The 26988-nt window shown below is 45.6% G+C and overlaps 1 protein-coding gene, 1 long non-coding RNA gene and 20 other non-coding genes across 22 annotated transcripts; all 22 read left to right on the top strand.

The window, feature by feature from the left end:
- The first annotated feature begins 352 nt into the window (after positions 1–352).
- On the top strand, positions 353–7620 carry RPS8 (ribosomal protein S8). Its single transcript, XM_088460678.1, has 6 exons — positions 353–457; positions 1584–1690; positions 2044–2143; positions 2405–2580; positions 5338–5467; positions 7457–7620. The coding sequence occupies exons 1-6, from the start codon at positions 454–456 to the stop codon at positions 7564–7566; spliced, it is 627 nt and encodes a 208-aa protein (XP_088316804.1). The 5' UTR covers positions 353–453; the 3' UTR covers positions 7567–7620.
- On the top strand, positions 1867–1972 carry LOC148454660 (small nucleolar RNA SNORD46). The gene has a single exon (XR_015874756.1). It is a non-coding gene; the product is annotated as a small nucleolar RNA SNORD46 (small nucleolar RNA).
- On the top strand, positions 2233–2333 carry LOC148454659 (small nucleolar RNA SNORD46). Its single transcript, XR_015874757.1, has one exon. It is a non-coding gene; the product is annotated as a small nucleolar RNA SNORD46 (small nucleolar RNA).
- LOC148454658 (small nucleolar RNA SNORD38) lies at positions 2658–2729 on the top strand. The gene has a single exon (XR_015874743.1). It is a non-coding gene; the product is annotated as a small nucleolar RNA SNORD38 (small nucleolar RNA).
- Positions 7621–7715: 95 nt separating the features above from the next.
- Positions 7716–7845, top strand: LOC148454656 (small nucleolar RNA SNORA35). Its single transcript, XR_015874758.1, has one exon. It is a non-coding gene; the product is annotated as a small nucleolar RNA SNORA35 (small nucleolar RNA).
- A 1615-nt stretch (positions 7846–9460) lies between these two features.
- Positions 9461–9528, top strand: LOC148454655 (small nucleolar RNA SNORD55/SNORD39). The gene has a single exon (XR_015874742.1). It is a non-coding gene; the product is annotated as a small nucleolar RNA SNORD55/SNORD39 (small nucleolar RNA).
- A 406-nt stretch (positions 9529–9934) lies between these two features.
- LOC148454640 (uncharacterized) lies at positions 9935–26172 on the top strand. Its single transcript, XR_015874572.1, has 19 exons — positions 9935–10386; positions 11060–11130; positions 11580–11636; positions 12408–12592; positions 12769–12826; positions 13515–13598; positions 14508–14588; positions 15294–15364; positions 15816–15874; positions 16654–16833; positions 17010–17067; positions 17954–18042; positions 18709–18785; positions 20037–20098; positions 20933–21107; positions 21281–21338; positions 22176–22256; positions 22859–22929; positions 23066–26172. It is a non-coding gene; the product is annotated as an uncharacterized LOC148454640 (long non-coding RNA).
- On the top strand, positions 10674–10745 carry LOC148454654 (small nucleolar RNA SNORD38). The gene has a single exon (XR_015874749.1). It is a non-coding gene; the product is annotated as a small nucleolar RNA SNORD38 (small nucleolar RNA).
- On the top strand, positions 11230–11300 carry LOC148454653 (small nucleolar RNA SNORD38). Its single transcript, XR_015874755.1, has one exon. It is a non-coding gene; the product is annotated as a small nucleolar RNA SNORD38 (small nucleolar RNA).
- Positions 11721–11851, top strand: LOC148454652 (small nucleolar RNA SNORA35). The gene has a single exon (XR_015874761.1). It is a non-coding gene; the product is annotated as a small nucleolar RNA SNORA35 (small nucleolar RNA).
- Positions 13202–13273, top strand: LOC148454651 (small nucleolar RNA SNORD38). Its single transcript, XR_015874748.1, has one exon. It is a non-coding gene; the product is annotated as a small nucleolar RNA SNORD38 (small nucleolar RNA).
- On the top strand, positions 13889–13960 carry LOC148454650 (small nucleolar RNA SNORD38). Its single transcript, XR_015874751.1, has one exon. It is a non-coding gene; the product is annotated as a small nucleolar RNA SNORD38 (small nucleolar RNA).
- LOC148454649 (small nucleolar RNA SNORD38) lies at positions 14882–14953 on the top strand. The gene has a single exon (XR_015874747.1). It is a non-coding gene; the product is annotated as a small nucleolar RNA SNORD38 (small nucleolar RNA).
- Positions 15465–15535, top strand: LOC148454648 (small nucleolar RNA SNORD38). Its single transcript, XR_015874754.1, has one exon. It is a non-coding gene; the product is annotated as a small nucleolar RNA SNORD38 (small nucleolar RNA).
- Positions 15962–16091, top strand: LOC148454647 (small nucleolar RNA SNORA35). Its single transcript, XR_015874759.1, has one exon. It is a non-coding gene; the product is annotated as a small nucleolar RNA SNORA35 (small nucleolar RNA).
- On the top strand, positions 17657–17728 carry LOC148454646 (small nucleolar RNA SNORD38). The gene has a single exon (XR_015874744.1). It is a non-coding gene; the product is annotated as a small nucleolar RNA SNORD38 (small nucleolar RNA).
- Positions 18317–18388, top strand: LOC148454645 (small nucleolar RNA SNORD38). Its single transcript, XR_015874746.1, has one exon. It is a non-coding gene; the product is annotated as a small nucleolar RNA SNORD38 (small nucleolar RNA).
- LOC148454644 (small nucleolar RNA SNORD38) lies at positions 18885–18955 on the top strand. The gene has a single exon (XR_015874753.1). It is a non-coding gene; the product is annotated as a small nucleolar RNA SNORD38 (small nucleolar RNA).
- LOC148454643 (small nucleolar RNA SNORA35) lies at positions 20180–20313 on the top strand. The gene has a single exon (XR_015874760.1). It is a non-coding gene; the product is annotated as a small nucleolar RNA SNORA35 (small nucleolar RNA).
- Positions 21885–21956, top strand: LOC148454642 (small nucleolar RNA SNORD38). Its single transcript, XR_015874750.1, has one exon. It is a non-coding gene; the product is annotated as a small nucleolar RNA SNORD38 (small nucleolar RNA).
- Positions 22541–22612, top strand: LOC148454641 (small nucleolar RNA SNORD38). Its single transcript, XR_015874745.1, has one exon. It is a non-coding gene; the product is annotated as a small nucleolar RNA SNORD38 (small nucleolar RNA).
- Positions 26173–26230: 58 nt separating the features above from the next.
- LOC148454639 (small nucleolar RNA SNORA35) lies at positions 26231–26360 on the top strand. Its single transcript, XR_015874762.1, has one exon. It is a non-coding gene; the product is annotated as a small nucleolar RNA SNORA35 (small nucleolar RNA).
- The last annotated feature ends 628 nt before the right edge of the window (positions 26361–26988 follow it).

Genomic DNA, 26988 nt, shown 5'->3' with positions numbered 1-26988 from the left:
TCAGGTCCACTGAGAGGCGCCGCGTGCAATACCCCCAAGATTACTACTCCTGAATGGGAATTATTAATACTGAACTAAATAAGAAATTTATATATATATATATATATATATATTATATTATAATATAATATATATATATTATATTATATTATATATATATATATATATATATATACATACATATATATATAATTATTTTGATGTGGTCGTTTTAAATTGGAAAATAAATCTGACTATGCTCAAGACTCTGACTGAGTGTGATGGAGCCCCGTGGGTGACGGTACACTTGCCACAATGCTACAAGTGAAGCGCCACACACTCGCCAGGTGACAGGCACCAGAACTGTAGCCATGCTACCCGTGACGTCACGGCGACAGCGCTCTCGCGAGCTCTGCGAGTTAACAAACCATCCCGAGAGCCTTTGCGTTTCCTCTTTCCTGCCAGCGCCGGAGAATGGGTATGTCATGGCCGCTCACTGGGTGTCCGGGGCTGCGCCGTAATCCGTCTCCATCTGCCAGGCTTTCGGTCTGCAGGGTCCCACTCACCGCGGGGGGAGACCAGCGAGGACCCAGGGGCTCCCTGTCGGGGTGTGTCTGGGTGTGATTTGCCGAACACTGTGCAGGACACCGGGGGCCATGTAGCCCGGGAGTGCAGGCCCCTGTACGGGGCCATAGAGGCCGCTGAGCTGCCGGCCGTGCATTGGGTGGTTCGGAGCAGGAGGACTGGCGCGGCACAGCGGCCTCTATGGCTGGGTGCTCCCGGGCTGCATGATTATACCTCACAGCAGCCTTCCTCTGTGCCCGGCTCATGTCAGCTGCACTGTGATGTTCTATAGATGGGGAGAGGATCCCACAAGGTACATACCTCCCTTTTCTGCGACTATGTAGACCCTCACAAGCACCCAGAGAACCCACAAGCACCCCTTGCACCTTACCCACACACACAAGACCAAGGAAATACCATATCTCCCTGCAAACCAGGGACCATCTCAGTCCTTGCACATCCAGGGCACCCCCTGTCCCTTCAGATGCAGAGACAATTTTTGTACTCCCGTTCAGGAATACTGCAGTCACTTCCTGTGTGCCACCCAACCACCATCAAACATCTGAGACAATCTTTGTCCCTGCAAATCTACGGACCCTGCATTCCCCCTCTGTATGCTATGTCCATAGGCCATCTGTTGCCCCATATCCAGAGATTCTACAGCCACCATATGTATGGCCACATCCAGAGACTATGCCTGCACATATCATGGGACCCTACATATAACCTGTCCCCCCACAGACACTGTACCTGCAAATTCAAGCCCCTCATTCACCCACTGTCACTCCAAATCCAGAAATGTGTTTCCCCATATCTGCTGACCCCCACCATAATATGTAGCCTCTGGCTATATTCCTATTTGGTAGTGTTCTTTGCAGACCCCTGCATTGTGCAGTCTGTAGATGCAGCGTTGACCATATTATGCTGCAAACTACTGACTTAATGTAGGTGGTGATCAAGAGTAGAGGGCTGGTTCTGGCCTAATAAACATCCTTCTGTGCTCCTTAGCTCACCAATATCGTTTTGTTCCCATGACACAGGTATCTCACGGGACAACTGGCACAAGCGCCGCAAGACCGGGGGTAAAAGGAAGCCCTACCACAAGAAGCGAAAGTATGAATTGGGGCGTCCGGCTGCCAACACCAAGGTTGGAAATCTGTTTGTTTACGTACAACGTATGGGCTGCAATCTTTATCTCATAGGCTGATGGTGCTGTGAATTGTGTTGCCATATACTGGTCCTTCATTTGCGGACCTTATATAGGGGCGTTAATGTATTGTTGCTGTTTGATGTAATCTAGGTAGTGAAGAAGCTTTTTAATGCAACATACGTGATGAATATTCACCCTTAGGCCAACAATGGAGACCGTCTTGGTTTTCTTTAATCTTGCTGACCGGTGATAGGCTTGTCATAGTTACTCTGACATGTTGCCTCTGATATGACAGTGAAAGTGTTTAGTTTGATTTTTGATAATAAAGGTTTCCTATGTTTGTATCTCAGATCGGTCCGCGCCGTATCCACACGGTGAGAGTCCGTGGTGGAAACAAGAAATACCGTGCTCTGAGGTTGGATATTGGAAACTTCTCCTGGGGATCAGAGTGTAAGTGTTTATATACCTTTCAGTCACATTTATGTCCGACACATTGTTGTAGTTTGCACTATGCCGTACTCTTGTGTGCATTACCTGTAGCGTGTGTGATGAAAACAATGACCTTATGTGAGGATTGTGCGGTCATTCTGACTTGTGTTCCTCACCGTGTTAGGATCAGTCATAGTTACACTGACTGCGCTGCCGTCTGATTCTTGCACTAATCCGCTATGTTGGTCAGTCTGGAGCTAATGTCCTCTGTGATCTCTCAAGGTTGTACCCGTAAGACCAGAATCATTGATGTGGTATACAACGCATCCAACAATGAGCTGGTTCGAACCAAGACTCTGGTGAAGAACTGCATTGTCCTGATTGACAGCACCCCATACAGACAGTGGTATGAAGCTCACTATGCCACGCCGCTTGGTCGCAAGAAGGGAGCAAAGTTGGTAAGTATGGTGGAATGTGTCTTAAGCTGGGCATTAGTTTGTGAACAGGCTGCGTCCTGCTCAAGTAACGTGGGTATCTTCCAGTGAGGATAACATTGTCCAGTTCTGCTACTGAAGTAAAGCGATGATCAACTTTATATCTGAGGAAGACCTTTCTGTGTAATTGTTTAATACCTGTGTAGCATTTATTCCTGAGTGACACAAGACTTGTGCCTGAGATCTTGTGCTTTCTCTTGTGACAATGTTTGTATGGAGGCTGCAACAACATTGCAGGAAAAAAAATCTTTGATCCCTCCCTTGGTTATTCTATGCCGGGGGTATTCAACATGTTGCTGTGGACCTACACATCCCAGCATACCCTGCACAAGTTATGCTATGATAGGTAATTGCACAACAGCTGGAGGGCCGCACGTTAACTACCCCTGTTCTATGGGATAGGCTGAAGTTAGGTCTTAACAAAATTGAGCCAACTGTGTAAGCTGCATCGTGTTGCAAGTACATAGAAACGTTGATATGTGAAAGTCCTTGCACCAACAGGACAAAGACTTTCATATATCGTAAGAGTGCAAACGCAACGCATTTAGACGTGGGCGCACTGCATCCTGACCAGGGGACCTTGCATTAAATCTGACCTCCACCTTGGGGTATGGTAAATAACCTTAAAGAAAAGCTGCTTGAGATGCATTGCTGTGTAGTTGGAGTTAGATATGCAGAATAACAGATGAGGTGAATCAAGGTTTCTGGTCATCATGGCAGTCTGTGTAGGAACTTCTCTGCATATAGAAAACTGCATTATGAGACCTGTATAATGACAGAAATGACCTGGTACTAATTTCCTAAATGCACAAGGCTGTATAATCTACCCGATGATGACCGCTCAGATTTGGTAGAAACTTAAGTTTAACTATAATTCTGTCAGTTACTTGCTTGGGGTTAGGGTACACCCCCTGATCGGTATGCAGTCGGGAAGCCGGCGGACCTAATCCCGACAGCCGGCTTCCCGACTGTCCTATCCCGGCAAGTGTCTAAAGACAGGCGTCGATATATCAACGCCTGTCATTAGACATATGCTGGGAGCCCGGCATCCCGATTGAAGGGACGTCGAGCGCGGATAGCCCTGTGGGGAAGAGGGTTAGGTTTAGGGTTCCCGGGGGGATTTGGGGTTAGGCACCTGCTGGGGGGCACTTAGGGTTAGGCACTCCCTCTGGGGGACTTAGGTTTAGGCAGGGGGGTTAGGCACTGGGGGGAAGGTTAGGCACCCCTAAGGGAGGGAATTAGGTTAGTCAATACTTCCCTTAGGGACGATCAGAATTTTCACCCATGTCAGGCAGCCGCTGTCGGGTTTCCGCGGTAAATCATACAGATTCCCCCTGATACCTGTAATGATCCAGTACTGTGTGACCCCCATTCCTGCTATGCTGGTCTGTTTCAGACTGGTGCTGCTCCCTCTCCACCATGAGCAGCCCAGTCTCAGCTACAAGTGTGCCCGGAAGGCTTTTTTTTTTTTTCTCTGAAAAGGGTAATTCGTGGTACAAACAAAATGTACAAACCCTATGGCACTGCACTCAATTTTCCCTTTTTAGATGTTTTTTATCTTTGTTTTTTTCAGCTCTTTAACTGGAATGAATTGCTAGGGATGTAGTTTGGAAGCCAACGGTCTAAATCTCGACCGCTGGCTTCCAGACGTACTAATGACAGGCGTCTAAATCTAGACGCCTGTCATTAACCAGACGCGCAGGGGGGGGGGTTAGGTTTATTTTAGGGCTCCTGGGGGGAGACTTAGGGGTTAGGCTAGGGGAGGTTAGTGTTAGGCACCGACCTGGGGGACTTAAGATTAGGCTAGGGGAAGGGGGGGGTTAGGTTTAGGCACTGGGGGGGGAAATGGGTTAGCGATACTTACCTTAGGGACGATCAGGATTTTCTCCCTTGCCGGGAATACCTACTACACCCAATTGCTATGCTGTTTATTATATAGCTTTTTCTGGCTTCCCTTTGCTTATAGTGTGACCTGTCAGTTGTGTGTTTAAAATATGATCTGCTGTACTTTTTACCTTTTTGGTTACCTTTTGCTTTTGGCATTGTTACAGCACTGCCAGAAGCGGAGAAGGAACTGAGCTAGTATAAGTTACAGGAGGGCACATATTAAAATTATTCTCTTTGGTAAACCACTTTGCGCTAGCTTTCCCCTTTGTGCTAGTGATTGTGCAGTGATGGCTATTTATAGTATAGCTGCATTGGTGTCTGATTCCTAAAGGTGTGATCACTCCAAGACTGTTAGCAAAGTGGGTTCTATTTATTTTTCTAGCTCTAATTTGTTATATAAAATGAAGACTCCATTTATTAACTGTGTAATTGAGATTCCCCAAACTGCGCAGGTGGCTTTAGGGTGTGTTTGCCTTCTGGTGGCTGTTTAATACGCAGTTGTGTTCTGGTTTTAGACAAGCAAATGGTGGTTTTGCAGTGTCTAAAGACTGCAGACTTACCTTCCCAAATTCATATACACATGTAGCCTATACTGAATTGATATCCTGTGCTACCAGCTTTGCTACCCGGACTGATAGTGAAAATATTTGTGTGTTATGCACCACAGGTACAGACAGAATACATAGATGTGGCCTAGACTGAGTATTGTGATCTCCACTATGTCTGTGTATACATTTTATGATATATCCAGAAACAAAGTACATCCCACCCAAACATTCACTTATAAAGGGTCCCTTTTTTTTTTTTTTTTTTTAATCTTTCCGTTTCCACCAGACCCCTGAGGAGGAAGAAATCCTGAACAAGAAAAGATCAAAGAAAACCCAGAAGAAATATGATGATCGTAAAAAGACTGCAAAGATCAGCCCTCTGCTGGAGGAACAGTTCCAACAGGGGAAGCTGCTCGGTGAGTACTGTCTGCTGGTGGGAGGTGTTGCATGTTCTATAGTGCTCGGTCTCTAGTAATGTGAGGAGTTAATTTAATGACATGGGCAAAATTTCCAAAAAGGCTTCTGGTATATTGCACAAATATACATAATTTTCCCTGGAACTGGCACGACCTGCCAGGATTACAGATGCCCTTCACTTCCACCATGTTCGTAGGACCACCAAAGAATTTTCCTGCCTTTTACAAATGTGTTTTTTTTTTTTTTTTTTAATGTACTGGTAGTTTTCAACCCTTCTTATGACTGGCCTGCCCCGCCATACTTATCTTGTGGCGGGTTCTCCTTTAGTGTGTCATGTCGCTAACAACGGGAGTTGTCCTCGATTTATTACATAGGTCAGGTATGCAAACTGTGGCACTACAGCGCTCAGCATGTCCTGCCAGAATTGTTAGCGCCTTAAGCTGGCCACACACGGGGCGATGTGCACACGATCAGCCGATGTGTACGATTTCCCTTGAAACTCTCCCCGGCAGCTCTGCACACGATCTCCACACAATTTGGTGTCAAATCTTCATATGCTCTCTCCTGCAGTCAGACTGTCACAGTGCATCGTGTCCTAGATTCAGATCTGCCCTACTGCACGGCAGATCTGACGATGCGATGTGCGACCAGCGGGGGACGCACATCGCATCGTTAACGTGAGTGGGGGACTCACAATTTTCTAAGGATTTGGCCATATTTTACACGATCTGTCGTTCCAATGTGTCGGAATCGGCCAGATCGGGTAAAATATCGATGTGTGTGGCCAGCGTAAGTTTGCTTACTGTGATTATAGATGTTGGTCGATCCTACAAAGAACACGCTGCAAATTTCTAGGTTTTTATTTGTTTCTTTGTGAATAAACAGGGAGATTGAAATGTTCTCTGCGCCCCCTGCTGGATATCTATACAAATCGGTGACTGACAGAGCAGTTCAATTGTACCTCCTTTCGGACACCCATTAGTATTTACACAGTCTAAAAGCGCAAATCTGCTAAGCCAGTCTCTAGATGTGGTTAGGGGCCCCAAACAGCCATTGTGGGCACCCAAACCATCATTAGGGTGTACAGACTTCTTCTCACACCTCAGGAGGCTGCGAGAAGAAATGTCCTCCCGCAGCTTTAGGCGTCCAAACGGAGCAACAATTGAATTGCTGTGTCTGGAGCCTACGCATATAGATGCCAAGCAGGGGGAGTCTAAGACATTTGAATTGCCCGCAAAGGGTCGGTGATGAAAGGCTGGAAGATGAGTAATCCCAACAACTATTTTATGGCAGAGTTTCCGAAGCTCTGCTGTTACAGTCCAAGTTTTAAGGATTATCCCTGCTCTAGTCCAGATGGTTAAAATAAATTGACTGAGTTACTAATTAAGTCACCTGTACTCAAGCATGGATATTCTTAAAAACTGGACACTAGTAGTAGAGTTTGGAACCTCTGATTTATGGTATTGATCTTCTGTATACTTTACCATATGGACAAGTGCTGCACTAGATTAGTACAGTATACATTGTGGTACATGCACTCCTTCTTCGCAAAGTATGGAGTAGTGGTAAGGTGCATACACACGGTCAGATATGTCAGATGAACAGTTTGCACACAAAATGAATGATATTGTCCAAATCTGACTGCAAACCCATCAGATGTCCGATATCGTTATGACAAACGGGAACGTTCATTGTTGCCCACATGTCAGATTTTTCTTTCCGATATGAACGATTTTTAAAATGGTTATCGTTCAGATCTGAAGAATATGACCGCGTGTATGCACCATTATAGAGACTTCTGCTGTAGGTTACATCAGGGAAGAGCATCTTACCGATTGCTGGCAGAAGGCTGCTGCGTAACATGACTTGATAAGACCTCTATAATATAAATGTGTAACAGCCACTGAGGACTATTTCCAGGTCTGATGAGGCTTGCTGTCTTATAGTGAATTCTGATTACTGTGCCTAATAGTCCCTCTTTATTGCAGGCTGCATAGCGTCCAGACCAGGCCAGTGCGGCAGAGCTGACGGATACATCCTGGAGGGCAAGGAGTTGGAATTCTACTTGAGGAAAATAAAGGCCAAGAAAGGCAAATAAACATGTCCCCACAACCTGTTCACTTCTTGAAATAAACAAAAAAATTTAACAAAATGATCTGGTTTGTGCCTTCATTTACGAGATCTTGGTATGCCTGGCATTGCCCCCTCTGCCATGTGCAGTTTTTCTTTTCATTCTGGTCAGTGACCAGGCACTGCCAAGTGTCTCCCTAGTCTGTACTGTGACTATGGGGCCTCAATCCAGTGCTAGAATAAATCCCTTCTTGCAGAAAGGCCAGGATGTGCAGTGTCCTGCCCCTTCCGATAGCTGGGTACAGCCCTCGCTGGGCAACTGCTGTGGATCTGCGGTATTGGGTCTGTATGGAAAGGGTAATTACTGGTAACAATCTGCAATGTTACCTGTTTGTTTTTATGTAATAAGTTTGAAAACTTGCTGCATGGTGGGTGACTTGGCCCCCAGGCATTTGGGAAATCCATATATTCTTCAAAACCTGTTTTGTTTCTTTTCTTTTTTTTTTTCTTTTACGAGAACTACTGCAATGTTTGTACGCCGATATTCAGATGAAGCATTTTGGCAGCTTTCTCCCATTTTGAAACATACACCAATTCCATTAAAAATGGCTCTAATCGTATAATTATGCACCATATAGCTAATCCTTGCTTGTACTGAGAGTATTCGGTCTATTGCTTGCTGTGAAAAACCTAAAAAAATAAACAACAAAAAAAACCAACCTGTGATCGGGCTTTCAAGGGTTCAACTGTCCTTATTCCTTTTTTTTGTGAAGATTTTTTTTATATATATACTGATGTCCATGCAATTCTTCCAGCTTACGCATCAAGAGATGAAGATATGGTCTTGCATTGAGCTGTTGTAGTTAGTCTTAATCCAAAACACAGCAAACGTGCTTAAATACTTTTTGCTCTACCAGGTTTTTTTTTTATACTTAAAATGCGTATATTATAGCATGAATCAAACTATCCTGCAGCTTTCCCATATGATGCATGAAGACCAGATATACTGGGTACCATAAGTCCCTCCATCTTCCCTGCCATATAGGCTAGAAATATGGTGTATCCTTGTACCACAGGGACATTAACGAATGTACAACGCCCCAGCTAGATGGACGTTAATGAATGTAATCTTTATATCTGAGGAGTGTCTTATTGATTACTGTCTCGATACCAAAGAGGACATTAATGAGGGCTGAGTCAGTAATGAATGTGACGCTCCAGGTTTTGTGGGGATTGTATTGTAGAATGGTAACGAATGAGACTTCTCCGGTATTGTGGGGACTGTAATGAACGTGACACCATGTTTTATGGGAATTGAAATGAATGTGGCACACCTTGGGTGATGGTAATGAATTTGGTTCTCAGGTACTTGAGGGACACTGATAAATGGAATGGGGTAGGGGGCTCTAGTAAGTGTTATACTCTGTTAATGAGAAGATATCAATGTTTGTGATATGTCTCCTATATTGTGGTGTGTACTAATGAATGTGACTATAGGCTTAGAAAGGACACTAATGAACTTGGTGGTACTCAGTTTTGGGGGTGGAGGGGGGAGGTGACACCCTTCAGGTATTGAGGGCTTGCAATGAATGTAACACTCCTGAGGTATTGGGAAATGTTATGACTGACACCTCTAGGGGGACAGTAATGAATGTGACACCTTGCTCTCTCATGAATACCGCAGAGTCTTACCTAGATTTTATCATTTTAGTCTGGGAAAATGGCAGCCGCCAGCCTATTCCAGAAAACTGACCTCCCTATATAAGGTGTCTCCCTATGCTTTTTGTGCCGCCAGGATGTGTGACTCAGCTTGTGGGTGCGTGTGCGAAGTTGGCGCTGTCCTTGGCGGGGGCACTTGGTCTGCAGGACTTGGCTCAGGTGGGTAGTGTACAGCGTGGCCTCGGCTTCCCTACAGCCCCAGGTGCGAATGATGATTTGCTGTGATCTGCAGTAACCGTGTGGAAACAACCTTGGAGAACTGAGCACCGCAGCTCATCTCTCAATCAGTGGGCTTCACACACCGGCCTTGTACTGAGTCCTCTCCTGTCTTCCAGGTATCTGCCACTGCCATGTGTCCGGGGAAGAGACCTGCAGTGTGTTTAGCTGAGCCTGGTGAGTAGTTTCCTGGGGATGGGGCCTTGTGACCTGTATATAGGGAGCTGCCATAATTGGGGCCTGGTGGGATCCTCTAATATAGGGAATAGCTGGGGATGGAGCAATAAGGAGACTATAATAGGAGCTGGGAGTGGTATTGCTTTCCGGCATTAAATATTGGTAGTAAAATGCAATGTCCTGTGGCTCCCTGGTCTGTCCCCCATTGCGCAGAGCTGATTGGTGCCTGGGGTTGCCCATTGATGAATCATAGCTGTGGTTTGTGCAGGTGCTGAAAGTGCATGTGCACTAACAAACCATTGATGGAGGTGTCAATGGTCAAACCCTATTGCCTTGTGGAGCACATGTTCTTCCTGTAATAACTTTCCAGTTCTGCTACTGAGTGACCAGAGATGACACCTGAAGAAGACGTGCCTACTGCTCAGCTGCCTTTTTTATGGAGTCCATCACTAATTGGGGACACAGACAAGTAATGATGACTTAGTGGACACTTCTAGTTGTGAAGCTACATTTAATATCTGGTGGCCTTGGGCTCTCTAATGTAGAGGAACACTATTTTTACACTACTTTAATGAGGGCAAATCAGTGTATTCCATTGTAGTCTTTACAAACTGATGACGTCCCCTTTTATAATTCAACTTCCTCTTCCAGTGATTGCCGGCAGTGAAGACTCCAGATCCGTACTGCTATTCTGACACACCTGTGAGGTGACCTGGACCGTGTGCAGATTGGCCAGGTGAGTAATAACACTAAGGAGGGGGGTTAACAATTATGGAGTTGCTGCTGCGTAGGGGATGGTATCTGGTGACCTTGAGGAGCTGCGGTTTGGGATCTGGTGTGGTCTTGTATATAAATTGCTCTATTAACTTTAAACACAGAAATGCTATCTGTTTTTGGAACTTGCCATTTAGGTAGAGCACCAGGTGCTGTGCCTCCTGGGTTTGTCCTTCATGTGCAGACTGGGTTAGGCCTCACACTACTGGTGCTGTTTTGCAAACCCTATTGGTGCCTTGTGCACATGTTCTTCCTGTGATGAGACCTATGTCCAGTTCTGCTACTGAGTGGCCAGAGATGACACTTGTACACCTGAGGAAGACTTGTACACTGTTCAATTGTTACCCCTGTCTGGAGCATCCATTAATCTGTGCTAAACAAGTAGTGATAGCATAGACTTCATCTAATCCTACCTGATGCCCCCATGCTATACAACTTTCTGTATGCTGATCCTCCAGTGCCTGGTACTCAGCTGCAGGAGAGGTGTCTGGGTGTTGTGTAGTTGGGTCCCAGCATTGCTTGCATGGAGTTATATAGTCCTATTTATTACCTAGTGGTGTTGATTGTTTTCTTGTATTCCCGTGCAGTCTTTTAAGTCTTTCATATGATTTGGTTTTATAACGCAACTCTTGCAGAGGTCAGACAGCTAAGGATCCAGGTGAATGCAGATACTGAGACTGGCCATGCTGGGTACCAAGAAGTTGAGGTAACTGATTTTCTGTTGCATTCTGTCTCTTCCTTTTGGCCTTTAATGTGTTTTAGCTGGGCCTTAGAATTTCCCGTAGTGGTAGGTTTAGTACATTGTCTTCTGCTGATGATAACCATGTCCAGTTCTGCTACTGACTGTCTGTGATGACATTTACCAATCTGAAGATGACAATGCTGACACTAACTGTAGGTTTGATTGCCTGTGTCCCCAGCCCTGGAACATCCGGTGTAAGCTATCTGTGCAGGCAAACACTGCTTCCTAAGTGCCTTTTCCTGCTGCCTGAGCACTAACCCATAACACTGTTCCTAGCGTGTATTGCTCAGTAACTAGGTGCTTACACACTGCTTGCATATGGCAGTGTGTAGGTGCCATTGGTGTGCATCTGCTGTAAACCTGTAGCTTGATATATAACTGCAGTGCATATAATGATTCCATATTTGTTTTAGGCTTGAAGGATGTGACTGATCCTGATGTCCTGAGGCTGATGTGGAACATATTGTAAGGTTGGTTAATAAAATATATTTACATCCCAATCCCTAGTCTGGTTGTCTTCTTTATATGGACCTGTTCTTGTCCACCCATCTGTAATGCACTGCCAAGTGTCTCCTGGCCCCTCCTGTGGGCTGCGGGGTCTCATTCCAGTGCCAGATTAATCCCTTCTTGCAGAAAGGTCAGTCTCTCTTCTGTGAGCTGCCCCTTCCGATAGCTGGGTACAACCCACATCTCATTAAGTGCCCACACTAGAGGGCTGATTGCGGTAATATGCTGACCACGTCTTCCACCATTTTATTCATTCCAACAGCACCAGTATAGTTACTATGTGTAATGATAAAGCGCAGTTATAGGGGGTGAGTCACAGTTGTGCGCTATTGGCTTTGCTCCTGCGTCTTTGAATTTAACTACATTGTGAAAATATGCAAATGCAACAGGAGGGGTCTGTTGTAAATAGGCGCTTCCTGCCGGCTTCTATAGTCCGCTGCTGCATCTGAGGATACAGCCATCTGATCACTTGCGTGAACGTCGGCCATCTGAGTAACCATCTGTTTCCCAGTTTCCGAAAACTTTGTCGCTGCCCCGTCCACAACCCCAATGTAATAAATGTGACACCCCTCAGGTATTGAGGGACCGTAATGAATGTAACACTCCTGAGGTATTGGGAGATGCTATGAATGACACCTCTTAGGTATTAGACAATAATGAATGTGACTCCATGCGCTCTCATATGAATACTGCTATTTAGTTGGAGAGTCTTATGTGGGTTTTTCTAATTTTAGTGTCTGGAGAAAATGGCGGCTGCCATTCTATGCATTCCGGACCCTCTTGCCTCACGAGACCTGCCACCTATGTAAGGTGTCACCCTATTCTCTATCTTTGTGCCGCCGGGAAGTGTGGCTCAGCTGTTTGCTGTGGAGTTGGCGCTGTCAGGGAGGGAAGCGTGGTCCGGCCCGGCTGAGCTCAGGTGAGTAGTGTCTGGCGTGGCCTCGGCTTCCCTACAGCCCCAGGTGCAAGTGATGATTTTCTGTGATCCGCAGTCACCGTGTGGAGAAAACCTTGGAGAACTGAGCACCGCAACTCCTCCCTCCACCAGCTGCCTTCACACCCCGGTCTTGTACTGAGTCCTTTCCTGTCTTCCAGGTATCTGCCGCTGCCATGTGTCCGGGGAAGAGATCTGCAGCCTGTCCAGCTCTACCTGGTGAGTGGTTTCCTGGGGATGGATCCTGTTGGTGACCTATTTATAGGGAATTGCAGTATTAGGAGCTATCCTCCATGGTGACCTGTATTTAGGAAGCTGCAGTAAGGAGGCTGTAATTAGAGCTGGTAGTGGTGGATGTTTCTGGTATTAAATATTGGTGGTAAAATGCAATGTCCTGTGGCTCCTGGGTCTGTCCCCCATGGTGCAGAGCTGATTGGTGCCTAGTATTGACCATTGATGGTGAATCACAGCTGTGGTTTGTGCAGACTGCGCATGTGCACTAACCAATCATCAAATGGTTCCTACCCAATTGTTCAAAACCCTTGATAGAGGTGTTGATGGTCAACCCTAGTGTTGCCTTGTGGTGCACATGTTCTTCCTGTGATGAGACCTATGTCCAGTTCTGCTACTGAGTGGCCAGAGATGACACTTGTACACCTGAGGAAGACTTGTACACTGCTCAGCTGACCTATATGTAGAGTCCATCACTAATCTGGGACACAGACAAGTAGTGATGACCCTTAGTGGGCAGTTCTAGTTCTATAGTCTCTTAACTGATGGCCTAGGGCTCTCTACTGTGGTGGAACATTAATGAGCACAATTAACTGTTTCTTCTTCCTCCGCTATGGGGCACAGGGATCACTGGGTATAAATGATGTCCATTTTATAATTCAACTCTTTCTTCCAGTGATTGCCAGCAATGAAGACTCTGGTCCATGTGGTTATTCTGAAACCCCTGAGAGGTTACCTGGACCAGGTGCAGCGCGGCCAGGTGAGTAATACCAAGGAAAGGGGCTTGTTGTCTGATTATGGAGTTGCTGTTTAGGGGATGGTATTTGGTGACCTTGAGAAGCTGCAGTTGGGGATCTGATGCTGTCTTGTATATAAATTACTCCATTTAGACTTTAATCAGAGAAATGCTGTCAGTTTTTGGAACTTGCCGTTCAGTTAACCACCAGTTGCTGTGCCTCCTGGGCTTGTCCTGCCTGTGCAGACTGGGTTAGGGCTCACCTGGCTGGTGCTGTCCTGCAAATCTTATTGGTTCCTTGTGGTGCACATGTTCTTCCTGTGATGAGATCAATGTCCAGTTCTGCTACTGAGTGACCAGAGATGACACTTGTACACCTGAGGAAGAATTGTACACTGCTCAGCTGCCCTGTATCGAGAGTTCATCACTAATCGGGGGCACAGACAAGTAGTGATGACTTGTGCTGACCATCCACTAGAAGACAGGCAAAAGACTGCACGATCATAGACATTATAATTGTGTAGTCGTTTGTCTGTTATGTGATGTGCCTACACTGAACGAGCAGTCGTTCAGTGTAGGAACCTCAATCATCTGCTAACATGCTGTCAGGTTGACCAGCATGTTTGCACGATGATAGATGGTCTAAAACAACCAGCGGGCACGCGCATCGCTGGTCGATTTAGACATTTTAGTGAACAATCTTCAAATGATTAATGAACGATAACTACGTCGTTGTTCAATCGCTCAATTTAATCGCCTAGTGGATGGGCACCTTGAGTGGACAGTTCTAGTTGTATAGTTGCATTTAATACCTGATGGCCTTGGGCTCTCTAATGTGGTGGAACCTTATTTATTGAGAGCAATTAAGTGTATAGCATTGTGGTCTTTACAAACTGATGACATACCTTTTTATAATGCAACTTTCTCTTCCAGTGCCGACAATGAAGACTCCAGATCCATGTGGTTTTACTGAAACCCCTGAGGGGTGACCTGGACCATGTGCAGCTTAGCCAGGTGAGTAAGAACACCAAGGGAAAGGGGGTTGTTTGATTATGGAGTTGGTGCTGTTTAGGGGATGGTATCTGGTGACCTTTAGAAGCTGCAGTTGGGGATCTGGTGTGGTCTTGTATAGAAATTACTCCATTAAAACTTTAAGCAGACAAATGCTGTCAGTTTTTGGAACTTGCCATTCAGTTAGAGCAACCAGGTGCTGTGCCTCCTGGGTTTGTCCTACCTGTGCAGACTGGGTTAGGGCTCACCTGGCTGGTGCTGTCCTGCAAATCTTGGTTCCTTGTGGTGCACATGTTCTTCCTGTGATGAGACCTATGTCCAGTTCTGCTACTGAGTGGCCAGAGATGACACTTGTACACCTGAGGAAGACTTGTACACTGCTCAATTGTTACCCCTTATGGAGCGTCCATTAATGATCTGAAATGGACAAGTACTAGTGATAGCATAGATTTAATCTAATCCTACCTGATGCTCCCATCCTATCCAACTTTCTGTATGCTGATCCTCCAGTGCCTGGTACTCAGCTGCAGGAGAGGTGTCTGGGTGCTTTGTAGTGATAAGTAGTTAGGTCCCAGCAGGTCTAGCATAAAGTTTTATATAGTCCTAATTGCTTAGTGCTGTCTTGTAACAAGTGATTTGCTTGAATTCTGGTGCAGTCTTTTAAGTCTGTCAAATGATTTGGTTTTATTACGCAACTATCTCTTCCAGAGGTCAGATGGCTAAGGATCCAGGTGAATGCAGATACTGAGACTGGCCATGCTGGGTACCAAGAAGTTGAGGTAACTGATTTTCTGTTGCATTCTGTCTCTATGTAATTGGCTTTTACTTTGTTGTAGCTGGGCCTTAGAATTTCCCGTAGTGGTAGGTTTAGTACATTGTCTTCTGCTGATGATAACCTTGTCCAGTTCTGCTACTGACTGTCTGTGATGACATTTACCAATCTGAAGATGACAATGCTGACACTAACTGTAGGTTTGATTGCCTGTGTCCCAGCCCTGGAATATCAGGTGTAAGCTATCTGTGCAGGCAAACCCTGCTTCCGAAGTGCCTTTTCCTGCTGCCTGATCACTAACCCATGGCGGTGTTCCTAGCGTGTATTGCTCAGTAACTAGGTGCTTACACACTGCTTGCATATTACCCTCTGTAAGATCCATATGTGTGCATTTGCTGTGTAACCCTGTAGCTTGATATATAACTGCAGTGCATATAATGATTCCATATTTGTTTTAGGCTTGAATGATGTGACTGATCCTGATGTCCTGAGGCTGATGTGGGACATAGATTGTAAGGTTGGTTAATAAAAAATATTTACATCCAAGCTCTAGTCTAGTTGTTTCTTTTCTTTGTATGGACCTGTTCTTGTCCACCCATCTATAATGCACTGCCAAGTGTCTCCTGGCCCCTACTGTGGGCTGCAGGGTCTCATTCCAGTGCCAGATTAAGTCCCTTCTTGCAGAAAGGTCAGACTCTTCTGTGAGCTGCCCCTTCCGATAGCTGGGTACAAACCACATTTCAGTAGGTGCCCACACCAGTGATCTGATGATGGTAATCTGGTCCTCTACCATTTTATTATATCAGATCATTCAGACACCACCAGTAAAGTTACTTTATGTAATGATAGAGCGCAGTTATAGGGGGCGAGCCCCAGTTGTACACTATTGGCATCACCGCTGTGTCTTTGTATATAACTGCAATGTGAAACCATGTAAGTGCAGCACGAGGCCTCATGTATAAATAGCCGCTTACTGATAGCTTCTATGGTCCGCTGCTGTGTCTGAGGGCTAAGCCATCGGGAACACTTGTGTGAACATCGGCCATCTGGGTAACCCTCTTGTTACCAGTTTTTGTAAAACGCTCCGTCGTCGCACTGTCCACACCCCCAATGTAATGTTACACACCACGGGTATTGAGAGACCGTAATGAATGTAATACTCCTGATGTATTGGGGGGGATGGTATGAGTTTGACACCTCTTAAGTGTTGGATAATAATGTATATGATGCCTCACTCTCTCATATGAATACTGCCATTTAGTCAGAGTCTTATTACCGGGGTTTTTCTCATTTTAGTCTCCGGGAAAATGGCGGCTGCCATCCTATTCAATCAGGACACCTGACTTGATGAGAACTGCCGCCTCTATAAGGTGTCATCCTGGTCTCTTTGTGCCCCTAAGATGTGTGGATCAGCTGTTGGGTGCGGCGTTGGCCCTGTATCGGGAGGGAAGAGTGGACCGGCCCGGCTGAGCTCAGGTGAGTGATGTCTGCCGTGGCCCCGGCTTACCTACAGCCCCAGGTGCGAGTGATTATTTTCTGTGATCCGCAGTCACCGTGTGGAAACAACCTTGGAGAACTGAGCACCGCAGCTCCTCCCTCCACCGGCTGCCTTCACACCCCGGCCTTGTACTGAGTCCTTTCCTGTCTTCTAGGTATCTGCCGCAGCCATGTGTCCGGGGAAGAGATCTGCAGCATGTCCAGCTCAACCTGGTGAGTGGCTTCCTGGGGATGGTGCCTGCTTGTGACTTATTTATAGGGAATTGCAGCAATAGGACCTGTGCCTTGTGGTGGTTGTATAAAGGGAACGGCAGTAATAAAAGCACGTTAGGGCCTGGTGGTGACCTGTATATAGGGAGCTGCAGTAATTGTAGCTGGGGTTGGTGCCTGGTGGTGACCTGTATATAGGGAACTGCAGTAATGAGTTGGGGATGGGTGCTGGTAGTGACCTGTATATGGGCAGCTACAGGAATAGGAGCTGGGGGTGGAGCCTGGTAACCATGTATTTAGGAAACTGCAGTAAGGAGGCTGAAATAAAAGCTGGGAGTGGTGGTGCTTTCTGGCATTAAATATTGGTGGTAAAATGCAATGGTGACCTGTGGTTCTTGGTTCTGTCCCCCATAGTGCAGAGCTGATTGGTGCCTAGCATTGACCATTGATAGTAACTCACAGCTGTGGTTTGTGCAGGTGCAGACTGTGCATGTGCACTAACCAGTCATCAAATGGTTCCTCCCCAATGGCTCCAAACCATTGATGGAGATGTTGATTGTCAACCCTAGTGATGCCTTGTGGTGCACATGTTCTTCCGGTGATGAGACCTATGTCCAGTTCTGCTACTGAGTGGCCAGAGATGACACTTGTACACCTGAGGAAGACTTGTACACTACTCTGCTGTCCTGTATGTAGAGTCCATCACTAATCTGGGTCACAGACAAGTAGTGATGAATCTTAGTGGGCAGTTCTAGTTCTGTAGTCACACTTCATAACTGATGGCCTAGGGCTCTCTACGGTGGTGGAACATTAATGAGCATAATTAAGTGCATTCCCTTGTGGTCTTTACAAACTGACATCCATTTTATAATGCAACTTTCTTTACCAGTGATTGCTGGCAATGAAGACTCAAGATCCATGTGGTTTTTCTGAAATACCTGGGGGGGGGGTGACCTGGATCACGTGCAGCGCGGCCAGGTGAGTAGTAACACCAAGGAAGGGGCGGTGGTATCTGATTTTAGAGTTGCTGCTGTGTAGGGGATGGTATCTGGTGACCTTAAACTGCAGTTGGGCATCTGGTATGGGCTTGTATATAAATTACTCCATTAAGACTTTAATCCGAGAAATGTTATCGGTTTTTGGACACTAGGTGCTGTCTTATAGGGTTGTCCTGCCTGTGCAGACTGGTTTAGGGCTCACCTGGCTTGTGCTGTCCTGCAAATCTTATTCTTTGCCTTGTGGTGCACATGTTCTTCCTGTGATGAGACCTATGTCCAGTTCTGCTACTGAGTGGCCAGAGATGACACTTGTACACCTGAGGAAGACTTGTCCACTGCTCATTTGTTACCCCATATGGAGCGTCCATTAATGATCTGATATAGACAAGTACTAGTGATGGCATAGATTTAATCTTATCCTACCTGATGCACCAATCCCATACAATTTTGTTTGCTGAACCACCAGTGCCTGGTACCTAGCTGCAGGAGAAGTGTCTGGGTGTTGCGTAGTGATAAGTAGTTGGGTCCCAGCAGGTCTAGCATGGAGTTATATAGACCTATTTATTACCTAGTGCGGTTTTGTAACAAGTGATTTGCTTGTATTCCGGTGTTGTCTTTTAAGCCTGTCGTATGGTTTGTTTTATAGCGCGAAGATCTCTTCCAGAGGTCAGACGGCTAAGGATCCAGGTGAATGCAGATACTGCTGGGTACCAAGAACTTGAGGTAACTGATTTTCTGTTGCATTCTGTCTCTTCCTTTTGGCCTTTAATGTGTTGTAGCTGGGCTTTAGAAATTCCTGTAGTGGTAGGTTTAGTACATTGTCTTCTGCTGATGATAACCTTGTCCAGTTCTGCTACTGACAGTCTGTGATGACAATTACCAATCTGAAGATGACAATGCTGACACTAACTGTAGGTTTGATTGCCTGTGTCCCAGCCCTGGAACATCAGGTGTAAGCTATCTGTGCAGGCAAACCCTGCTTCCTAAGTGCCTTTTCCTGCTGCCTGATCACTAACCCATGGCGCTGTTCCTAGCGTGTGTTGCTCAGTAGCTCCATCTCAAAAATATTTCCAGGATCAGACCTTCTCGCCCAGAATGCTACTAAAACCCTCATCCACTCACTGGTCATCTCCCGATTGGACTATTGTAACCTCCTATGTAATGTCTCTGACTCCCACCTCTCTCCACTCCAATCTGTCCTCAATGCTGCTGCTGTGCTAATCTTCCTCTCCAAACATTCTACATATGCCTCCCCTATCCTACAAGCCCTACACTGGCTGCTCTTCCCCTTCAAAACACAATTCAAGGTTCTTGCACTAGGTTTCAAAGCACTCACCCATTCCTCTCCCATTTAAATCTGATTTCCATCTCCCTTCACACTCTCAACCACCCACTTTGCCAAATGCCACCCGCCTTTCCTGCCAACTGATTACTTCCTCCCACTCCTGCCTCCCAAGACTTTGCCCATGCTACTCCTTTCCGCTTTACAAATCTTCAAACAGGCTCTCAAGACTCACTAATTCATCAATACCTTCCAGCTCTCTTCCTCCCTGTCTACCCCATTTGTCACGTCTGTTTGTCGGCCCCTCCACTTTAGAATGTAAGCTCTCAAGAGCAAGGCCCTCTTCCCTCGTGCTTCTTCCTCCTTATACGTTCGTCACCTCACTCCCCACAAGGGCACCTAGCACTTTGTTGCTTTTACCCATCTGCTTATTTTGAATGTTATGATCGCTTATGCAGTAATGTGTACAAACCATGTCCTTGTCCTGTATTGTACTGTAAGTCACTGGTTTCTTGTTCACTTATTTATGTACTTGGTAAGGGGCTGCGGAACACGTGTGGTGCCATATAAATAACTGGTTGCTTACATATGGCAGAGTGTAGCTGCCATAGGTGTGCTTCTGCTGTAACCCTGTAGCTGTTGCCTGATGTATAACTGCAGGGCATAAAATGATTCCATCTTTTGTTTCACAGGGTTGAAGGATGTGACTGATCCTGGTGTCCTGAGGCTGATGTGGAACATACCTTGTTTGGATGTAAATATATTTTATTAACCAACCTATCACTAGTCTGGTTGTGGCTCTACTTTGCATGGACCTGTTATCCACCCGTCTATAATGCACTGCCAAGTGTCTCCTGGCCCCCCTCCTGTGGGCTGCGGGGTCTCATTCCAGTGCCAGATTAAATCCCTTCTTGCAGAAAGGTCAGACTCTCTTCTGTGAGCTGCCCCTTCCGATAGCTGGGTACAAGCCACGTCTCATAAAGTGCCCACACTAGAGGGCTGATTGCGGTAATATGCTGACCACGTCTTCCACCATTTTATTCATCCCATCATTCCAACAGCACCAGTATAGTTCCTATGTGTAATGATAAAGCGCAGTTATAGGGGGTGAGTCACAGTTGGACGCTATTGGCATCGCACCTGCGTCTTTAGATGTAACAGCAATGTGAAAATATGCAAATGCTACAGAAGGAGTCTTGTAGCTCTTCCTGCCGGCTTCTATGGTCCACTGCTGCATCTGAGGATACAGCCATCGGATCACTTGCGTGAACGTCGGCCATCTGAGCAACACAGATTCCCAATTTTTGTAAAATCTCCGGCGCTGCCCTGTCCACACCCCCAATGTAATAAATGTGACATCCCTCAAGTATTGAGGGATCGTAATGAATGTAACACTCCTGAGGTATTGGGAGATGTTATGAATGAGGTATTGGTGGACAATAATAAATGTGACTACCCGCTCTCATATTAATACCGCCATGTAGTTGGAGAGTCTTATGTGGGTTTTAGTTTCTGGGAAATGGCGCCTGCCATATGAATACTGACATTTAGGTGTAGTCTTATTACGTTGTGTTTTTTCTATATTTAGTCTGCGGGAGAATGGCGGCTGCCATCCTATTCATTCCGTTCCTCACGAGATCTGCCGCCTATGTGAGGTGTCATTCTAAGCCCTTTGTGCTGCCGGGTTGTGTGGATCAGCTATTTGGTGCGGAGTTGGCGCTGTGTTCATAGAGGGGACACGTGGGCCATCTGGCTATGCTCAGGTAAGTAGTACCTGTGGCCCCGGCTTCCCTACAGCCCCAGGTGCGAGTGATGATTTGCTGTGATCCGCAGTCACCGTGTGGAAACAACCTTGGAGAACTGAGCACCGCAGCTCCTTCCTCCACCAGCGGGCTTCACACCCCGGCCTTGTACTGAGTCCTTTCCTGTCTTCCAGGTATCTGCTGCAGCCATGTGTCCGGGGAGGAGTCCTGCAGCTTGTCCAGTTAAGCCTGGTGAGTGGTTTCCCTGGGGGATGGAGCCTGGTGACCTGCATGGGATGTAGTTATGGGGGAGGTTGGGTCAAGTACCTCTAAGGGAGGGTTGGTGCGGCAGGGGGGTTTGGATACTTATCTGCCCCAGTCAGGATTTGAACCCCATTCTGACCTGCTTATAGGGAACTGCAGGAATAGGATCAGGGGGATAGGTCTTGGTGGAGACCTGTATATAGAGAGCTGCAGTTGTAGAAGCCTGGGTTGGAGTTTGATGACCATGTATATAGAAAACTGCAGTAAGAAGTCTAGTAGCTGAGTGTTGCTTTCTGACATTACATATTGGTGATAAAATACAATGTCTTGTGGCTCCCGGCTCTGCCCCCCATGGAGCAGAGCTGATTGGTGCCTATGGTTGGCTATTGATGAATCACAGCTGTGGTTTGTGCAGGTGCCAAAAGCATACGTGCACTAACAAACCATTTAATGGATCCTACACAGTGATTCAAAGTCGACCATCGATGGATGTGTCCATGGTCAACCCTATTGTTACTTTGTGGTGCACATGTTCTTCCTGTGATGAGACTTATGTCCAGTTCTGCTACTGAGTGGCCAGAGATGACACTTGTACACCTGAGGAAGACTTGTACACTGCTCAGCTGTCCTGTATGGAGAGTCCATCACTAATCGGGGACACAGACAAGTAGTAATGACTTAGTGGGCAGTTATAGTTGCAATTAATACTTGACGGCCTTGGGCTCTAATGTGGTGGAACCTTATTTAATGAGACCAATTTAAGTGTAAAGCATTGTGGTCTTTACAAACTGACATTCCTATTTATAATGCAACTTTCCCTTCCAGTGCTGACAATGAAGACTCCAGATCCATGTGGTTATTCTGAAACCCCTGAGGGGTGACCTGTACCATATGCAGCTTGGCCAGGTGAGTAAGAACACCAAGGGAAAGGGGTGGTTGTCTGATTATGGAGTTGCTGCTGTGTAGGGGGCAAGATCTGGTGACCTTTAGAAGCTGCAGTTGGGTATCTGGTGTGGTCTTGTATATAAATTACTCCATGAAGACTTTAATCAGAGAAATGTTATAGGTTTTTAAAACTTGATATTCAGTTAGCGCACCAGGTGCTGTGCCTCCTGAGTTTGTCTTGTGCTGACTGGGTTAGGGCTCACCTGGCTGGTGCTGTCTTATTAGTACCTTGTGGTGCACATGTTCTTCCTGTGATGAGACCTATGTCCAGTTCTGCTACTGAGTGGCCAGAGATGACACTTGTACACCTGAGGAAGACTTGTACACTGCTCAATTGTTACCCCGTATGGAGCGTCCGGTAATGATCTTAGATAGGCAAGTACTAGTGAGCGTAAACGTAATCTAATCCTACCTTATGCTCCAATCCCATCCAACTAGTAGTTAGGTCCCAGCATTGCTAGCATGGAGTTGTATAGTCCTGTTTATTACCTAATGGTGTCAGTTGAGTTTTGGTACAGTCTTTTAAGCCTGTTATATGATTTGTTTTATAAATCAACTTGCAGAGGTCAGACTGCTAAGGATCCAGGTGAATGCAGATACTGAGACTGGCCATGCTGGATACCAAGAAGTTGAGGTAACTGGTTTTGTGTTGCATTCTGTCTCTGTTATTGGCCTTTACTGTGTTGTAGTGGGGCCTTAGAATTTTTCTACAGTGATATGTTTAGTACATTGTCTTCTGCTGATGATAACCTTGTCCAGTTCTTCTACAGACTCTGTGATGACCTTTACCAATCTGAAGATGACAATGCTGGCGCTAACTATGTTTGAGGGGGATGCGTACGGGATCCCGACTGTCAGAATCCCAAAGCCGGCATGGTTAGGAGACCGACACTTATCTGTAGGTATCCTAACACTCCCCCTCTCCCTCCCCCCCCCCCCTCCCCGGTGCCTGAACCTAACCTACTGTCCCCCACACCCCTGCCCTTGTGTCTAAACCTAACCCCTCCCCTGCTACTTACCAGTGGATGCCGGCCCCGAGATTATGACAAGTGTCAGGATTTTGGCACCGATATTCTATTTTTTTTTTTTTTTTTTATAAATTCTTTATTTAAATTTTCAATGTAAACAAAAAAAAATAAATATTTGCATTTCCAACAGATATACATACATAAAGCAATACTTGCTCTTACATTTACATTTTAAATTGTAACAATAATATACAAAAAACAAAATAGTCAAAACAGGAATCAATATAAAGACAAAAACAGAGGGGGAAGGGAAAAGAAAGGGAAGAAAGAGTTAAGATGAGAAGATGTGCAAACGGGACAAGTATGAGAAGCATACAAATTACTTCCTGTTATTAAAACAACTGCGTAGTGACACAGCATCCACTCAAATCCTCCTATCGGTTAGTCTCGCAGGCAGCTAAAAATAATAAACTTTAGCTTGGAGTCTGAGGAATAAGTTCCTTATATGACTGAGAAAGTTTAAATTCTAACCAATTAAACCACCGGATAGTAAAATCAGACTGTTTTTCTGGGGTAGAGTAAAATGTCATCCATGTACATATAAAAATCTAATTTTTTACACCAATCCCATATGGTGGGAGGGCATTGGGAACGCCACCTGACCGGAAGCACAGCTCTCGCTGCATTATTCATGTGTCTCAAGAGATTTTTTATATTGAGAAATAGGAATGTCCGAGTGGGATAGCAACCAGAAATCTGGGCCAATGGGAACACGACAACCAAGTATGTCTGATGCCAAAGCTACAACTGCCGCCCAAAATGGGGTAATTAAGTGACATTCCCACCAGATGTGAAATAACGATCCTTTATCCTTCTTACATCTCCAACAAAGAGCAGATACTCCTGGGGAATACTTATGTAAAATATCTGGACAGCGGTACCACCTCGTCAATACCTTTAAATTGTGTTTCCATAGTTTCTAAACTAGTAGAACAGGCATTAATGCATTGGAAAACTTTATCCCAATTTAATTGTATGCTCTTAGAGGCCATGTCTTTATCCCAAGCATCCTGGTATGTCGAATTAGCCGGGAGAGAAGTGGATAGGAGAATTTGATAAATAACAGAAATAACATGCTTAGGGGCGGTGTCAACCGTACATAATGACTCAAAGGGAGTCAGTGCTCTCCCCATTTGAGCACACACGCTCCTAAAGAGGACAAAAAAACGTATTTGCAGGTAAAACCAATAATCTTGTTTATTTAACCGCAAATCGCTAGCTAGGGTGGTATAAGATTTAATTGCCCCCTCAGAGACCAATCCCCCCACCCTAGTGACACCCAAGTCACTCCATTTGGCTGCTACATGACCTGAGGTCCCGTGAGTAAACCAAGGGTTATATATAAAGGGGGTAAGGGGGGAAATTAAAGAAGAGACACCAGTCCTCTCTCGCAGTTTCCACCACAACTTAAGAGTCGGTCCCACTGTAGGGTGATCTGAACTGGTAACCTTATTACACCACGGAATAACTGACAAATGTAAATTCGTTGAGGCAGATTCAATAGCAACCCATTGTTTCTCTTGCGAGTTACGAAACCAATCCACAATCCTATTAAGGACCGCGGACTGGTAGTATGCTGTAACCATCGGGAGTTGTCTACCTCCTTGCAATTTTCGTCTAAATAAAACCTGGTGTTTAAATCTCGGTCTCCTACCATTCCATACAAAATCTCTCAAAACATTGTGGACTAATGAAAGAAAGCGGGGTGGTAAAGCTGTAGGTATCGTTTGAAATAAATACAACAATCTAGGGAGTACATTCATTTTTACCACATTCATTCTACCCAGCCACGACAGTTTCTTTGGAAGCCATCTAGAAAAATCGGATCGAATCTTATTGAGAAGTGGGACATAATTTAAATCATATAAATTAGACAATTTGCAAGGTATTACTATCCCCAAATATTTCAACTGAGTGGGATGCCAAGTAAATGGGAACGAGGTCTGAAGAGCAGAAACAGTCTCCATTGAAGCGGTAATATTCAAAGCAGTGGACTTAGTATAATTTATTTTGAAATTTGATATCCTGCCAAATCCATCAAACTCCTCCATCAGGTTAGGGAGCGAGGTCACAGGATTCGTTATTACTGCCAACAGGTCGTCCGCAAATAGAGCAAGACGATGTTCCTGCGTACCAAACCGAAGGCCAGTAATATTAGGATTACTCCTGATCGCCCTCGCCAGTGCTTCCATACAAATTACAAAAAGTAAGGGCGAAAGTGGGCAACCCTGTCTCGTGCCATTGGTAATATGTATGGTGTCCGACAAAACCCCATTAACCCTGACCTGCGCCGAGGGCACCCTGTATAGCGATATAATCTTTTGGAGAAAGACTTCACCCAAGCCCAATCGCCTCAGAACTGCCAACATAAAACACCAGTCTACCCGGTCGAAAGCTTTTTCTGCGTCCGTGGAGAGAAGTGCCATCGGTATTTTATTTGTAGTAGCATATGCTATTGGCACCGATATTCTGACTGCTGGAATCTTCACGGTTGGGATGTATATTACAGCATCCCCGTTTCAGGGCTTGTGTCCTAGCCTTGCTTACATCAGGTGTAAGCGATCTGTGCAGGCAAAATCTGCTTCCTAAGGGAAATTTTTTGCTGCCTGAGCACTAACCCATGACTAGCGTGTATTGCTCAGTGACCGGATACTTACACACTGCTTACATATTACTGTCTGTAAGTGCCATATGTGTGTGCATCTGCTGTAACCCTGTACCCATTGCTTAATGTAGAAGTGCAGCGCATGTAATGATTCTAGATTTGTTTTACTGGTTTGAAGGACGTGACTGATGCTGATGTGGAACATATCTTGTAAGGTTGGTTAATAAAATATATTTACATCCAATCTCTAGTCTGGTTGTTTCATTTCTTTGCATGGACCTGTTCTTGTCCCCCCATCTATAATGCGCTGCCAAGTGTCTCCTGGTCCCTCCTGTGGGCTGTGGGGTCTCATTCTAGTGCCAGATTAAATCCCTTCTTGCAGAAAGGTCAGACTCTCCTGTGTGCAGCCCCTTCCCATAGCTGGGTACAAACATTTCATTAGTTGCCCGCACCAGTGGGCTGATGGCAGTTGTCACCATCAAGCCTATGCCCAAATAAGTCAGTACTGAAACAGCTGTCAATTACTTAATGGTTAAGTCACCACTTAAGCTGAATAATTGTTTTGCTTCCACCATGAAGGGATTAATTTCAGGTTTCTTCCTCCACCTGGTAGTTCAAATCCTACCTGCACGCAGTTAATATTTCACACTTCATTGCACATAGACATGTAGCAAGGTGCTCACAGGATTATAGGTTTGTCAAAGAGCACAGAGAAAACACGCTAAAATTGAATGTCCCATTTTATTTGAATGATTTCACAGGCTTACAGGTACAAACATACTTGAAATAAATTGACACCGATTATACTGCAATTTAATTTTCATGAAATTAAAGGGAATAAATATCGAAGGGGGTGATTAAATTCAGCGTGATGCTGAATAACCCTGGGAGGAGGGAGCTCTCGAAGCTATTCAATTCACTGCGCTGTTTGGTCAGAAATTGGTTAAGTTGGAGAATAGCAGTTCTCGCGCCAAAGTGCTGGCCGCGAGGTCGTCATCGCCACACTCTGCTGGAAAGCAGCCGCGAGGCCGGTACTTTAGTCTGATTTTCTTCTTGCACC

The sequence above is a fragment of the Taudactylus pleione genome, unplaced genomic scaffold, assembly GCF_031769625.1.
Source record: "Taudactylus pleione unplaced genomic scaffold, aTauple2 ptg000969l, whole genome shotgun sequence".
Classification (NCBI taxonomy): domain Eukaryota; kingdom Metazoa; phylum Chordata; class Amphibia; order Anura; family Myobatrachidae; genus Taudactylus; species Taudactylus pleione.
Note: the sequence above shows the minus strand (reverse complement) of the source record. Positions and strands in the feature narration are given on the sequence as shown.